The sequence below is a fragment of the Toxotes jaculatrix genome, chromosome 5 (genome assembly GCF_017976425.1).
Source record: "Toxotes jaculatrix isolate fToxJac2 chromosome 5, fToxJac2.pri, whole genome shotgun sequence".
NCBI lineage: Eukaryota > Metazoa > Chordata > Actinopteri > Toxotidae > Toxotes > Toxotes jaculatrix.
This window is the reverse complement of record NC_054398.1, coordinates 18,687,981-18,704,298: the sequence shown is the minus strand read 5'-3', so window position 1 is coordinate 18,704,298 and position 16,318 is coordinate 18,687,981. Positions and strand designations below refer to the sequence as shown.

At 43.4% G+C, this 16,318-nt stretch overlaps 1 protein-coding gene across 1 annotated transcript in view; it reads right to left on the bottom strand.

Annotated features, from left to right (window-relative positions):
- reln (reelin) overlaps window positions 1-13,960 on the bottom strand; it is a 91,832-nt gene extending 77,872 nt beyond the window's left edge. The window contains exon 1 of the mRNA XM_041039103.1: window positions 13,439-13,960. Within this exon, the coding sequence (XP_040895037.1) occupies window positions 13,439-13,691 (253 nt within the window). The 5' untranslated portion in view covers window positions 13,692-13,960. The remainder of the gene's footprint in view (window positions 1-13,438) is intronic.
- Window positions 13,961-16,318: the final 2,358 nt, after the last annotated feature.

Genomic DNA, 16,318 nt, shown 5'->3' with positions numbered 1-16,318 from the left:
TGGCTTCACCCTTGCAACAGCCGTGAAGAGAAGCAGGAGTGAAGAGGCAGTTCTATCACAAGCATCCTGTTCCTCACACATAATCTGCTTCACAATCACACTTCATTGTGCTGCCTTTATACAACGCAATGTATGTGTGTCTGTTTACATTCATATGAGCTTGTGTGTCACATGCTTGAACACGAGCAAACACAGGTGTATTCCACAAAAACAGAAGCCTCAGTTTATATATTCCAAAAGATTCTTAAGTCTCCACAGAATAAGAATTGAAAGTTTTGTCAATCAGTGCTCTAGGGACATTTTTTTTTTCCTTTTTGTTATGATTTTCAGGGTAGCATCATTTCTATAAAATCTGCTAGTAATCTACAAATAATAATATTGTGCACACAATGTGCTATATGTGTATTTCACTATTAGGGATGTGGCAAAAGATTGGCATTTGACTCATAAAAAGGACACAACTCCTGTGGGCAGGCAAATCGAATTGTCAACAGTGCAAAATCAGGTATGATAGAAACTTCTTCACAGTCTCTAACTGAACATTGCATGTTCAGAAGAAGCATATCACATTGTGACAACTCAAAGGCTATTCTCTTTACCTGAGATTGGCTTTGATAGAGAATCATCTCTCTGGGCTTTCAACATTATTCATAGGCTCATTGTACAGAGGCCTAAAACAGCACACAGACTCCATCTAAGTACCCATCTCTGCTAAGAGACACTAAATCGGTTTTGATAAGCTATAGTTCTGTTTTTTGGACTTCGTCTTCATCGGTCTTGAAGAAATCTTGATAGGATGAGAGGAGACAGCAAGAAAGGACTGTAGGTGTTAAGAGCAAAAGACGGCTTGATGCAAATAATCACAGACCCACAGCAGCGAGCAGCAGTATCTTTGCATAATTACTAATTTAAAGCATCTTATAGGCATTTGATTTACAAAACGTTCAGCATTAAAGCAACATTACTTAGCATGAGATAGATAATTGGTGGTTACTGAAAAGGCTTATATTGTAATAGGGTTCAGGAACACCATGATTCTTTCCCTCTGTCGCTTGGTGACTGCCAGGACTAGAGTGCGAGCTGTCCTTATGATCAACACCATGTGTTCTGCAGACAAAGAAAAGGCTTCAGCCGTCCAGCCCTGACAAGCATAGTATTTCTGTCACTTATCAGAGCCATTCTGAACATGCTAACATGCTTTCAAAAGCCAAGGTATTTAAGATGAGAACCATAAACCAGGTAATAATGTTAATGTTAACTAACACAGAGAAAAGCTGCCACAGCCTTCCAGAGAGAAAATCCGAGGAATGTAGGAAAACACTAAAACACCAGACTGCCTCAAACCACAGCTCCTTACACACGGCAGAGACGCACAACACAAACCCACAAGCACACACTATAACACTACATATACATAAAAACATATATGGCAAGCTCAATGACACAAAACATATCCCTCCATATGTGTAAAGATCATCACATGCTAACTTATTTGACAAGAACCATAAAAACAAACAAAACCAACCAGCAAACCAGCTGTGACAGTACACACAGACAAAATGCAGACATAGAACAGCACTGTTGCATAACTCCCTTTCCATCTCACCTGCTCTATTGGGAGCTACCCTGACGGGAACCAGGAAGGAGGTAATGAGGGTCAAGCTGTCAGCCACAGCCTATATAACCTCACTGCCTGCTATGTCCCTCTCAGGGGCACCAGGCTGCAGGCCTCCTTCCCACAGCTGGTCTGTCCCCCACCTCTCAGAAACCCCCAACAGCCCACCCCGAACTGCTTCACAGCAGAGCGAGCCATTACCGGAAGGCATCTGTCAAAGCAAGGCCTAAAATCTTTGGACAAGGAAGAGCAGGGATTTGCAAAGACATTCAAAAGGACAGATGCTCTTGTCAACAGAAGTGACACCCTTTCTGTCCACTTTAACCCCAGCTATTCAAACAATATCCATCCTTTTAACACTCAATACCCACATCATTCTGAACTAAAGAAAGCAGTTCTTTAACATGGCAGGTAGAGCCACTCATCACAGTGCTATTATTTAGGAACACACCTCTTACTTAACCAAAGTCAAGGCTAACTTGCTCACTAGACGTCTGTAGCACAATGGCCGAAATGCTGACATATTAAAGCATGCAAAGTCTCCCTGTACTTATGTTTAAGACATTTGTCCCACAGGCCATCATATCCAATATCCAATATGAGCATGAGCACCAAATCACCTCTGCCTTTAAATCTCTGTTGTGTTCGGTAACTTGGGGTTGTTGATCACTACCTAACCCAGAGATGCTTAACTTTTAAAAACAGTCTTTCAATCTTTATTTCTGGATAAATTAAATGACTAATAAGAAGAACAAAACCATTTGGTTGGCTTTAATCACTTTCTGTGTGCATGTAAGGTGCACTAAAAGTATCATAAAGATATAGGGAAAATCCCTTCCTTATTAACTATGTTTTTGCAATTAATATTTGTTATGGTGTGTAGCCAGGAACCTGAGGACCCAAATGCAGACACAAAGGCAGACTGATGACTATATTTTAAAAATAAAATAAAAGTTAAAAAAAAAAATCACTGACTTACTGGTTTTTATGAGCAAAACACAGCCAAGGAAGCAAATCCAGAAGAATAGGTGGACACAGATGCTAGCAGGCCCGAGACTGGTGGACAGGGAGGCTGGCTGGAGGCTAGCAGGCTCAACACTAGCCAACTGGAAGGCTGACTGGAGACTAGCAGGCTCGCGGCTAACCAGTTGGTAGGCTGGCTGGAGGCTAGCAGGTCCTACCCTACCCTATCACTGGCTTACAGGTAAGACATAAGGAAAACTAATACAGCCAGGAACAAAAACTTAAGAAATTCAAAAACATCCACGCAGGGTAAAACACAGAACCAATAAACGCAAAGAAAACTAAAGAGATGTTACTTCAGCAAAAAACAGTGAAGAGGGTTAATCCAGAGGAACACAGGAGGAACCACAGACAAACTAACCAGAACACAGGTGAACTTAAATACAGAAGAGGTAGTTGGGAACAGGTGACCCAGTTAGGGCGGGGCAGACAATCACAAAGGAGGGGAAAAACAAAAAACAAACACAGGAAGTAAATCAAAACAGAGTCAAAAGGGATGCAACTACAAAATAAAACAGGAAATGCTAAACTGAAAGCATAAAAGCCAAAACAATAGTCCCAAAGATTCTTAAGAGGGCTGATCATGACACTATTGTGAAAAAGAGTGCCACTGAAATTTCAAATTTCATTCATTTTGCTATAATACTAATTGGCTATTTGATGGCATTTATTAACCTGATATACAGTAGTGTATACCAAGAATTAAATGGTCAAAACTGCAGATGAATTTGTAGTCACTGCAGAAATGGCAGGTATAAAGCACAGGAGAATAGAGCTTGAAACCCCGCCCACCTGTGCTGGAGTCAAACTACAGAGGGAGTCTAGTCCATCATTGTTTTAGCTGAGAGATGGGCTGTTGTTGATGACACACAACATACACCTCTTCTCACATTAAAGGACCTTTCATTGAATTATTTCCAAGAGTGATTTCATCATAAATAAAAAAGTAAATTCTTTATTTTCATTCTGAACTAAAAAAAATATTTTCAAAAAACAGTTTTTTTTGTTTGTTTTTGCTGAATTGCTTTCCCTGTATTTCCAACATTGCATATTCCACATTCACTAAGGCTTATAAGATGAAAGAGCATAAGTAAGTAAGTTTGCACCAGGTGCACCTTCCCTCCTCTTAGCCATCCTCATGGGCTGACACATCAAACTGCAGTTTTTATCAGAGTATCAACCTGGACTTTTGAACAGTTTTAACTTCATGAACAGTAAAAGAAAGTGGCATCTGTAAATACAAAAATATGTTTTTAAGATGATGCACAAAATTAATCCGCTAATGAGTCCAGCTACCTGCACCTGTAACATAATCCCATCTGTACCTAGTTTCGAATGCTTACTGTCCTGAAACATCTGGACAAAACCAGACATCTGTTCTGCCTGTTACCACGTACTACTGTGTGCGCATGCATATGTGCACACACACGCAGGCTCAAGCTGTCTCCAGCATTCCAGGCTGATAGCAGTCCCAACCAAAATCCCACATTCACAGATATAATAGCTCTAATATGAATAATGGAACTGTCACTTTACACAGAGGTTCACTTTACATCTCCGCTCTGCCAGTCCTTTTCAGCATCTCTTTCACACACACTCTCCCCTTTCATTCTCCCTTACACAATATTTTCATCATTACAGCACTTGTTCTTCCCCATATAGTTAGGTGACAGAAACCCAACACTACAAAAAATATCTGGTATAATATGGAACATAAAAGTTTTGTGTTGCTTTTTAACAGATGACGCTTCTTTCAGTCAGCAGAGCAGTACATCACATAATCAAAATAATGTGTCAATAGACTGATTTATCCAAATTGTTCATTAGGAATCTCAAACAAATCAGCTGATGTATTTTGGGTTTTAAAAGATAAAGATTTGATCCTAAAAATATAAAACTGTACACAGATGTAGTTCAAAGTCAACACTGTTACTGTTATTCAGCTAGTAAATTTGAATTCAGTTCTCAATTTTAAAGCCATCCGAGAGTTTGGCAAATTCTTTAAAGGACTCAAAGACGTCCTGGGAGCTGGAGAGGAAGGCAGGATATTGTGCCTCACTATTTTGCTCTCCGCTCCCTGCTCTTTCTTGGCATGAAAATTACAGATTATGGCCAACTAAGTGAAAAAGTACTGACATTAGTCAAAGTCTGACATGCCTCCATAGCTTTTGGATATGAATGTTTGGGTGGAGAGAGAGTAGCACAGTGGTGTGGACGGAGCTGCATAGAGCAGAGGGGAAAGATTGATTTCTAATTAACAAGCTGGTTGCAGTAATGAAAGACTAGATGGTCTCTACTGGCAGTGGATCAATGGGGAGCATTTCCCTTGACATCTAGTCTTAATCACACCGGCTCAGCTTGGTAAGAATGCACTCATTGCTGTAATTAACGCTGTCACGCTCCCTCCATCTCCCCGCTCTCATCTCACCTCTTTTCTGTCTTAACCTCTACCTCAGACCTCTGCTTTCACTTGATAGCAGGAATCACTCAATGACTCTATCAGTCTGTTTCCTCTGCTGTCATGACACAGAAACGTGTGCACATAAACAAATGTGTTGAGTCACTGACAAAGACATTGTGATGTTATTGGTGTTTGGTACATGCAGCAAAAAAGTGCTGCATTTACAATCTCTGCAGTTTGCAGGAGTGAATTTGTGGTAATGGAGTCCACTTCATTAAACTTTGGCCCAGCCTCACTCACAGCCCGAAACATACAGTCACTTGCAGCTGGAAAGATATTCCCATGCACTTTGATTAAAGTATGCTAGGTTTAGGGTTTCTTAATTTCTTTTTGGTATTTCTGCATCATGTCTGTTCCCACTGTGACTCCAAAACACCTACGTCTCGCATAGATGCCACTAAATAAAAGGTTGAGTAGTATGCAAGTATGAAATAAATACACATGACTGCCATCTCCTGTGGGGGTTGTTGTAAATGCTGAGGTGTGATTAAGATCTGGTCTCGTTTCATGTTCTTGGTCCCTGCAACAGGAAGCACTGTCTCTAAATAGTACAGTGAGGGCAGAAGGTGAAGTTTCACTTATTCTTCAGTCTAGACCTCTAGCGTTCTGAATTTCAGTCACAGACTCTCTAAAAGGCGAGATACAATCAAACACCTAATCCACTGAGCCTCAGGACACACTCGTCCGCTGGGGACTCCTTGGTTTATCTAATATGTCAGTAATTCATTGATGTCCCATTTCAAAGGGACAATTACGATTGATGACATGTAAATGGTAAAGATAAGCTTACAGAAATCTTGCTGATAAACCCAAAAAGCAAGATCAACGTACCTAATCTTTTCAGTCGTCTACTAGGAGAATCTCTGTGGATGTTCTAATCCTGAGTCAGAGCGCACTGATGACACATGGACCTGTGGGGGCTAGAGGTATAAGGTTTGATATGTGGGATTTCACAACAGAGCATTAGGGGGATGAAGTATTTTCAGGGGCCCTGTAAACACCAACCCCCTCAACCATGCTGTCACTTTCGACAGGAATATGTGTGAGCTTGTGGACGTGTAATCTGCCTCTGCCAGCCTGCTGCGTCTCTCTGGGCAGAGTGGGTCTGGTTGTTTGAAAGAGGCTGGTGCTGAATGGGGGGTAGGGCTGGGGCTAATCCGCCTGTGCCACGCGCCGTGTGCCCAGCACCCAGCCAGTTGCACCATGCCGCCTCCTCTGTAGTGGGTCCATTGGAGCGCTACAAGGCCCTGTGAATGCTATCAGCACAGACGACACACTGGCCCCCAAGCAGGGATTACAGCTCTCTCAATGAAGCCGCCAGGAGGAGGATCCAGAGCAAGAGGAGGAGAAGAAGGAGGAGGAGGTACACAATCCTCCAACAGGAGCTCCATTCTCTAAAAGGAAGAGGCCATCGGCAAAGCTGACACGCCAATCAACAACGGCTGGGAAACCACCCCATGAGAACAACACGTCCAGCACGAAGGATAGGGAGGAGGGAAGAAAGATTTAAAAAGGATCCATCACTTTTCAAAATCCGGCTTAGAGCCACTTGGTACTCCTTAAGGACAATGAACACTGGGCCATTGTTATGAGGTAGATTGGGATGGGCGCATTAGCATGAGTTTGCATAGACACGCCAAGCTCTTCATGTCATATGCAGACCTGGTGTTTGAGTTTCCTGAGAAGTCAAAAAAAAAAAAAAAAAAAAAAACTCTGAAATTATGTTTACAACCTGTTTGTAAGTTGAAAGCAGATATCAAAGAAGCACATTACAGTTTGCCCCCAGAGGAGAATGGGGAAACTGTAATGTTCCAATAAAAAAATATTTAAATAGACTGTGGAAGGGTGTGTCCCTTGTGTTTTCAATTAGAAAACTTAGGCAGCAAATACAGTGTGGTTGAGATTCATCCTCACCCTCAGGGTCTAGAGTATTTTTTGTGGGCTCTGTGAGCTAGTGTTTTGTTTCCCACCATGGTTTACCATAGAGACTGATGTATTTACAATGACTGAAATACAGCTTCCCTCATCATACTTAATCTTCAGTAACAACAGAAATGAGAGCAAGTAACCAACAAGAACACAACCAAATGCTTTATGCTTCAGGCATGGAAAAACCCATAATGTCACGATGTTTTGAATGATTTACATGTTGCTAAAGTTGCGCTGGGAGTGGAATCTGTTAGTGCTTGTGCTGTCTAAAACTTAAACCTCCAGACACCTGAAAAAGGACACAAGGGAAACACAGCAAGCAAGTACATACTGGGACAGCGGGAGTCTAGCATCTGCACATCCGAGCTTGCATTATCAACAGACAGGCACTCCAAATCAGGCAAACCCCAACAGGCACGCACACACTCCAACATCCTGAAAATACTTACGCCCCCTCGTCTGCCCACTCATGAAAGTTACTGAAAACACAACTCACATTTGCTTGTTAAGAGCTTTCTTGTTTTGGCTGGAAAATGAACCCGTTGAGGAAATTGAAAATAAAAAATGTAAGAGCTTCTTGCCGCTTGCCCAGATAAGACTGGCACAGACACACACTTCTGCCTGGCATGGATCCACTCACTGCCTTCATTTTTAGCTCTTTCTACCACACCTGGCACCATGCTGCCATCATTCTGGCACCAGCCTGGCAAAGGCTAACAATGTCACTGTTATCTGAGGCGATTCGCCGTGCTCTGATGCAGTAAATCAATTTTCCATAAATGTAGCATATTGGTGGCATCTGGCCCATCTCAACTATCACGGCTTTTGTAGCTCACTGATTCTTTGAGAGAAAATACAAAGGTAGAGACACAGCAAATAAGTCTGCCAGTCTGTTGCGGCATCATTGTATTGTCATAGGTTTGTACAGTATGTTTTAATAGCTGGATCATGTTCCTGTGAAAACAACTTGACCCAGCCATTTAGCACCTGACAGGAGGAAAATACCAACCTCCCGTTCATGTTACCATGTCATATCCTGTTGTAACATCGACAGAGAGAAATGTAATAGCCCCCCGATCAGGACGTTTGTGTTTAGCCAGCAGAACGTCTGACCTGTCTCGATGTCATGATGGATCACCCACTAAGAGCTGAGTGCTGTGCTGCATGGCCAAGCGTGCATGTGTGACAAAGGGAAGATTCCCAATGAATATCCATTCTCATTTCTCGCCCATCTGCTCCCTTATATGAAAGGAAACTGGCATATCTCAGCAAATACAATGCTCTTTAAATGGTTCATCATTCAATGTCCACAAAGACAGAACATCCAAACACACCCAGCAAGTCCATACAATCAGTAATACACTTGACACACTTCCCACTACTCAGTGAAGTGACCTATTCAGACAAAGCAGCAGGAGGCAGAGAGGCTGAAGAGCTGGGGAGCTAATGAATGCATGAGTTTGGACCACTTGAAAGTGCTAGTGCTATCCGCATGTTGCTTTTCCTTTGCTCACAAGAGAGCCCTATTAAACCATTAGCCCCTATACCCTGTACTCTTTCCTCACTTTTACCTCGTTTTCAGTGTCCCCGATCCCCTAAACTGGATGTCTGCATGAAAACTAGGCCAGTGTTTTGATGGTTCACTGACCAATGCTTGCTGCACCGTAAGAAATACTTAAGAGTTTTCCTGGTCTTTTAAATAGATGATTGTAAAACACTACAGTTAAGCTGAACAGAGACGTAGGCAGCACTCGACTGTTGGACAGAATGAGTACGGACACCGGCCGGATCTAATCACTCCACAGGAACAGAGCTCCAAGAAATGCAGCACTGACAAGAAGTGGTCAGAGGTCAGACAGCAGACCCCTGACGTTCCCCTCAGAGGTTAAGTGCTGCAGAAGGTGATGATGACATCCAACGGGCTACTTAAGTCACAGTGACATTTTGGCATTCAATCTAAAGACAAAGACGCCTGTGAGCACCTTTTGTAAAGATGGGCCCTGTGTTTCTGTGACGTCTTGCGGTGGCTTTACTGATACAGCCTGGCGTATGGTAAGATAATATCTGCTTTTCCACAGCCTTACTGGGCCCTTGTGTCTGTGACCTTCACTTCAACATGGCTGACTTCTTGTTCTACAGGCATCAGTCAACAGCACACTCCCATAAAAACTCCCCCAACCACGACAAGTAATCAACTTTGCAGATAGATAATGGCCTTTTTCCCATTGCAAGGCACATTGGGTTGTTTCTGGTGGTTGGCAGGAGAGCAGCTGAAGTAATTCACAATGTCTAATCTGATAGGTTATCATGGGAAGAGCTGATGGCATTTTGTGGGGATGAATTTATCTCCAAGTTCCCATTAAGAATGTCATTTAGTGGCAAAGTCCAAATCTCCTTGAAATGTTGATTGTTTCTCAGGCCTCTTCAATCATTTGCACATGAAAAGGTCCATGGAACAGGGACTGCGGTAGAGACCATTGACAGATTAGCAGTGGCTATTTCAGCCTGTACTGTCAACTAGTTCTCTGAGCGGCTCTTTTGTTTTACCCTCTGTCACTTTCCCTCACACCTCTGTTTCACCTCTGTTTTCTATTGTGGCAGTACGGAAGAGACACACTGCTGAAGCGTACTGAATATTGTTTGGTTTTCAATAGTGTGTAGAAACAATGAATATGGTGAGAAGGAGAGCTATGCTACCAACCTGAACCTGCGTACCTCAGCAGGGACTTGTATGAGTGGCTCATTCAGTGCCCTACACTGGCATCAATAGCTCTGCATACGCAAGTGCAAATACGCATACATCAATACAAGCACAAACTCAAGCTTTTGAAAATAACTGACTAATTGACACCAGACAAAAGAATGTGTTCTAGCCAAACATGCGCTGTGCTTGAAACCACTGCCATTATAAACACAACCGTAGCTTTCATCTAAAGTGCACAAGCATCATTACAAAGTAGGATGAAATCAGCAGAAAAAAATGGTACGAATTCCTTGACATATAACAACACTAAATCAATCTCACTTGCCCCTTTTCTGTTCATGCACCTCCATTTTTCCAGCTATTCTCCACTGACTTGCACAGGACACTGCACTGCAGTTCCATTTCTTCACCGATCTTTTCCATTGTGCTTTTTAATCTGACTGCACAACGCAGCAGAATGATGTCCCCTCTACTCATGATTTGAATCCAATGTGCTTTACTGGAAAGGCCATGTTCTCTGATACTAAAACAGTCTGTTTGGAGGAATTTTGCCTCTTCCTGTTCTTCCACTGCTGTGTCACCATCATTTCTTGTACACTGCTGTTCATCTGTGAAAATGAACGTGCAAAGTTTCCAAAGCAAGGGGACAAGAAACAACAGCCATGAAAAACAAGACTTTGTGATTAATTGTGTTTAAAAACAGGGCTCTGGGTTTTGTATTCTGATGTTGCTTCCTATAAACATGTGGTTGCTGTATGGAGAACATCTTGCATTCCCAGAGCAGAGTTAAAAGAGGTCAGATACAAAATGGAAAAAAAAAATGCTTAGACATAACTGAAATAAAGAACTTCTTCCTGAGTGTAGCAAAAGTGGTTCAAAAGGGCCGTTTGATTATTTAGAGGACAGGCACAAATCCCAGAGTGACCTTACTTCTTTTTGCTTCTCTCTCTCCTCTGAAAGATAAGGCTGTATGTGGGCAGTATGTGAGTGTGTGAGAGTGACACTTGGTTTCCATTTGTCTGGTACAAGGATTGACCCTAGAGTCTGAATGCAAGCACACAAAACTCCACAAATCTTTTCATTTCTCCTCCTTCTCTTTCCCAGCAGTTCAGCAGTGTCTCTACAGTGTTTCTGTTTTCATTTTGTCCACTATGACCCTGCCAATACACCCACCCTCTTAAACATTTCACACAGAGAGTAACGCAACCTCTCTTGGTCATTTCATTCTGATAGCTAAACACAGCAATCTTGTCTACAACACACGCACGGAGTATGCTGCCCACACACGGTCTTATCAGTCAAAAGCAACAGAGAAGCGAGAGGCAGTGAGGTCAGGTCAGAAACCCAATTACTGTTTGACAAACTGGCCACACAGAATCTTCCTCTTGCTCAGCACTGAAAGCTGAGGTGGTTCTTTGAGACACTCACATCCTGTCTCTTTTATAAGGGGTCATCTGTCACTTTTATTTTTCAAACTTTCCCCCCCTCCGCTAACAACCTCTCTACTTTGCGCTCTTTCTTCGGATTTCTTTTCTACAGCCCTTCAACTACACGGTCATCTCTAATGCCTTCCGCCCACCATTTCCACATGCAGCTCTTTCAGTGGTTAGATCACACGTTGCTTTTAGTAGATTAAACCAAATGTAATCTAAAACTAAAGCCCAGAGAGCACATAAAAAGCAATGAGGAAAAAAAAAAAAAACAACTGAGACCAAACCAAATAAAAGAAGGGCACGCTGAAATCCAAATTTCATTTGCAGGAATGAACAAAAAAAATGTCACAAGAGTACTTCCCTCGCCCTTTTCTTCACATCACCAGAAGGTGTGATTTACTTTTTTCCCCTTCTATCCTTTTCTCTCATTTTGTTGTCAACAGAGCAGGCAAATACATGTCCGCCCTCAATGCAAGTCTGCGTATGTCGCCCTCAAACCACCCAATTCCTGCCATAGTGAGCCAGGCAGTGGCCATGGTAAGAACATATAAGGATGGATGTAACCATTAAGGTCTGAAAGGATGAGAGAGGGGTGGAAAAGAGGCAGAAACCAGGATTACTCCTGACTGCACAACTGAGCGCACAGCAAGCCACGTTTCACTTGCTCACTTTCCATTTATCCTTCCATCCTCAAGCAAACTCAGTCAAAACCCCAGAAATTTAACAATGAGCTGCCATCATATGCCAAAACATGGGACGGAGGAAAAAAAAAAAGTGAGCAGCTTGAAATCATGTCATTTTTTTTGTGCAAGCCCCGCTGCTGGTATCTTATCAGCTCAATCCTCTCATCGTCATTTAATTCTCCCCCTACTCCATCCGATCCCAGCCGTGGCCCTATTTAAATCTCTCCCTCCTCCCAGTCCACCACATTTCTAATGCTAATTATTTAAACCTCTCGCTCCATCCCTCCCATCCACCAGCTAGTTATTCAAATCTCTCCCCACCCGCTCTCCCTACAAACCCGGCCCCAGTTAAAAGGTGCTTGACTGAAGGGTTGATCCATGCTGTTGTTTTCAGACAGAGGATAATACTGCTTCTTCCAGACTCTTCTCCTTTCCTGCTCTGTGTTCCTGGCCCTCTCATATCCCTTTTCTTTCGATATACAGTTACACTGCTAAACATATCCTCTTTGAAATCAAGAGGTTTATTTGCCATGATAATGGAATGCAGTTGGACAGTGTAATAAATCCACTGTTTGCCATTTCAAATTAGGTGGAATACAACAAAGACAGCGTTAAGAAAAGATATGTACACAAAATGTGTGTGTGTTCAGGAAGCTAGATATAATCAGTAATATCCATAAAATGTGTACTCTTAGAAAACAGGATAGCTGCATGGGAATGTGACCTTAGTCAGTCTGTGGTGGCCTGTGTGGGTCACTGTCCCCAGTGTTAAGTGAGTGGCGAGAGTGAGTGACTGAGCAATGGTGACACAGTTTGCGAGGTCAAAGGGGATCTTTTTTTCCAGGACCAGGTGCCAGCACATCAGTGTGGGAAAGGCGACATTAATCTCTGTCTCCTCTTATTCTCTAAGCATGGTTTACTGATTTCTTAATCTTTATTTCTATAAGTCAGTGGATCTCTGTCCACTCTCACTCGCAGTTTTCGCACACTCGCTCTCATTCAGTTGCAGGGATCTCGCTGTTAGTCCTGTGGAGAAGCCACCTACACATGGAGCATCAGGATCACAGCTCAGTGAAACACCAAAGCTGCTCACAGCACTGAACAGGAGTCCCACTCAGCATCACTACTTATTACAGTTACATAAATGCTGGTTTCCAACAACAGCCACCCCACACAAACTGCACACTCCCATATGCACCACACCACAGCAGCGCATCATGTGTGAAGCACAACACCTGCACAAAGATGTATTCGATAGCACGAGCGAGCATGATTCTGGATCATGAAGTTGATAATATCTTTAATGTAATGTATCTCATGCGTAATGACAAATTTAGGAAAAAATTGCAATATGTATTCATAAAGAAAAACATATCGAATTTTAAAGTGCATTTCTTTAACAAAAGGAAAGCTATTTTAAAATAAAACAAGTTGTATTTTCACAGCCAGTGACATTTAGAATCAGATCCATTCAAAACACTTTTCTTCATGTTATTCGTTACTGATTAACAAATCGCTAAAAAAAAATACAGCCCGTTCTCTTCAGCATGCAGTCAAAAAAAAGTGGACAGCGTGGGGGGGTGTGCTCACCTTGGTACTCCTGTCCAGGGGTGTAGGCAGTGGGGCTGCCCGTTATTTGGAGGGTGAGTAGCACCTCTTCCCCACCTTCCGCCACCCCAGCTCCCTCCAGTTCCCCATGGTGGGTGCACAGGAAGAAGAAGGGGTTGAAACGGGGGTAGAAGCTTGCGGGGGGCGCCCCGAAATCCATGCTGCTGCTCCCCAAGACTAGGGCCAGCAGGGCACAGCCTAAGGCACCCCCGAGAGAGGCCCGCAACATGGCCATCTGCCCTCACCAAGCGCGGGGCTAGGGAGTGGAGGTGGGTGTAGAGGTGAGGAGAGTGATGAGTGGGAGCGAGGAAGGCACAGGTAGAGTTCCAGAGGACAGCTCTTGGGGTCCACAGATGAGTCGAAAGTCCAAAAGTGCGTGCGTGAGAGTGTGCGTGTCTGTGTGTGTTTGTATGTGTGAGATTTATGTGTGTAAGTGTGTGGGCTTGGCTGTGAGGAAAACTGTAGAGCTCTGTTCTTCTGCTTCCTCTCCCTGTCCTACCTTCACTCTCGGGGAGTTCAGAGCTTCGCCTGTGCTGTCCTGCTCCGGCGTTTAAATACCTCACCCCCTCCCTCTGTTTCCCTCTCTCCTCCCACCCTCCCTCCCTCTCTCTGTCTCTCTTTCGCTCTAACACCAGTTCCACGCGTGCTGTATGCGCTCTAGGAGACGGCCTCCCTCCTCTCTCTCATCCAGCTCTTCTCTCCTCCCTCTTCTCTCTCTGCCAGTCTATCACTCTGCCTTTTTCCTTAATCTCTTCCTCCCCCTCTCTTCTCTCCTTCTCTTTACCTCTCACTAAACCACTGTGTTACTCCACATTGCACTCTTGTATCCCTCTCCTGAGACCTTGGCTGTCTTATCTCTATGCATCTGTTAGTTTCTTCAACCCTAACCAGCCCTCTGACAGATCCCTTTCACTTTCCTCTCTTTCCTTTGTCTTTTTGCCCATCCACCAGACTGTCTCCTCCTCTCCCACCCACTATCACACCTCCTTTCTCCCTCCCTCTTCCGCTCTCTTCACCTCCCTCTCCTCCCCTGCCTCTGCTTCTCTCTCTGCCGCTCTCCCACTTAGTCCCCCTCCCCTCTTTCGATCTCCCTCTCCCTCTTTTTCCAACCCTGTACCTCTCAGTCTCTCCTCGTGTCTTCAGCAGCACTCAGATTTGTTTTTCTTCTTCTCTACTGTTGCTTTTTTCATGGGTTTTCCATCAGAATCTCCTTTTCCACAGGATTCTCCAACTTTTTTCCCCCTGTCAGAGCGTTGTGCGCAGCCTCTCTGCTCTAGATTAACCCACCACTACACTGAAGACACCAGCCATAATGCTGCTTTCTCTCACCCCCCCCCCCCCCCCCCCCTCCAGTCTGTGCTCACCAAATGATGGATAAGTATTCCTCTAACAGTCTGTGTGTAAGTGATACACTATGCCCCCACCCCCAACCCCGATTATTTTCTCAGCAGACCATGTGGACACAAAAAGATAAATTTTCCAAGTGCATCACAAACACACAAAGTGCCCAGTGGCTATACAATACCCTCCGTGGTACAGGGCCAAAGAGAAAAACCACATTAAATAAATTATCACAGTGAAGTGGGAACTTAAAGAACTTGCTCTTAACACCACGCAGTGTCTCTTCTGGTGTCTCTCTTTAGCTGCCTGCTGGGTTTGTGTGGTTAAGTGCCTATTACAGACATAAACACTCCCAGGCCAGCAGGCTACAGACACACATACACACACAGACACACACAGACACACACACACACACTATCAGCCGCTTCATGTCCCAACAGCCTGACTGACCCACAGCAGGAGCACACAGTCAGGCCAGCACGTCCAGATGCTTTCACAGTCTAAACCCTAGATCACACATACGCACACGCAGATACATGCAGAAGCAAAATGCATGTGTACTCTTATTTACAATTAAACACACATACAATTCATATACTGTGTCACTGCCTGTTTCTTGTGTGTCTTCACTTTGGTGTGAGGAAAGATTTATTTTTGGCTCAAGTGAAGTAATTCACCTGCCAGGCCAGCTGCTGCTCCCAGGCCAGCTCTGGTGAGTATGTTTATCCACAAAGAACTACAGACATTCAAGAAGGCTGGACAACAAGGCAAATATTATGCAACTTTAAAGGGAAACTGCACTCCTTTTGTCGATTTCTTTTTCCATGGTGGCCAGTCTGATCTATATTAACTTACAAATAACCAACACAGCCCAGTGATGACCAAATCCAGTTATTTACAGCCTGATTTTGAAGAAAAATTGTCAGAGTTTAAAGAGGAAACGATCTTAATGCCAAGTTTGAGACAAAAAAGGCGAAACAATTTCTCATTGCTTTCCTCATCATCTTTACAGTCTTTCACAATTTGTTCTCCACTGAGTAAACTTAATGTCTGATGAGATCATGTGTTTGAGTTTTAGTTCTTCTCTTTTTTTTCCTTTTCTTCTCATTTTTTTTTTTTTTTTTTTTTGTCCTTGGGCACTACATACAGTAACAACTCTTTCCTAAAATCCTAAAGATCTAAGTCATCACAGTTGCTCAAAAGAGAAAGCAATTCCTTTCCTCATTTAGAGGCCACAGTATTACTGTGGCCAGACCCCTGCTGCTTCTGTTGCCCATGGGACAACACAACATCAGAGGGCTAAAGAAAGTGATGTGGAAAGCGTGACAGCGGCTTCACAAGGAACAGGTGTGTTGTGATGTTAGGTTTTTTTTTTTTTTTAGTATGCCAGATTAAGACTGTCATGCATGTACACTACAGCACTGTGAGAACAGCAATGAAAAAGAAAGTACAGGAAGAAACAGTGCACGGTCCAACTAAAGGCATTAACTTTTCAGAAACAGTGTCTGTCCTCCCCAGTTG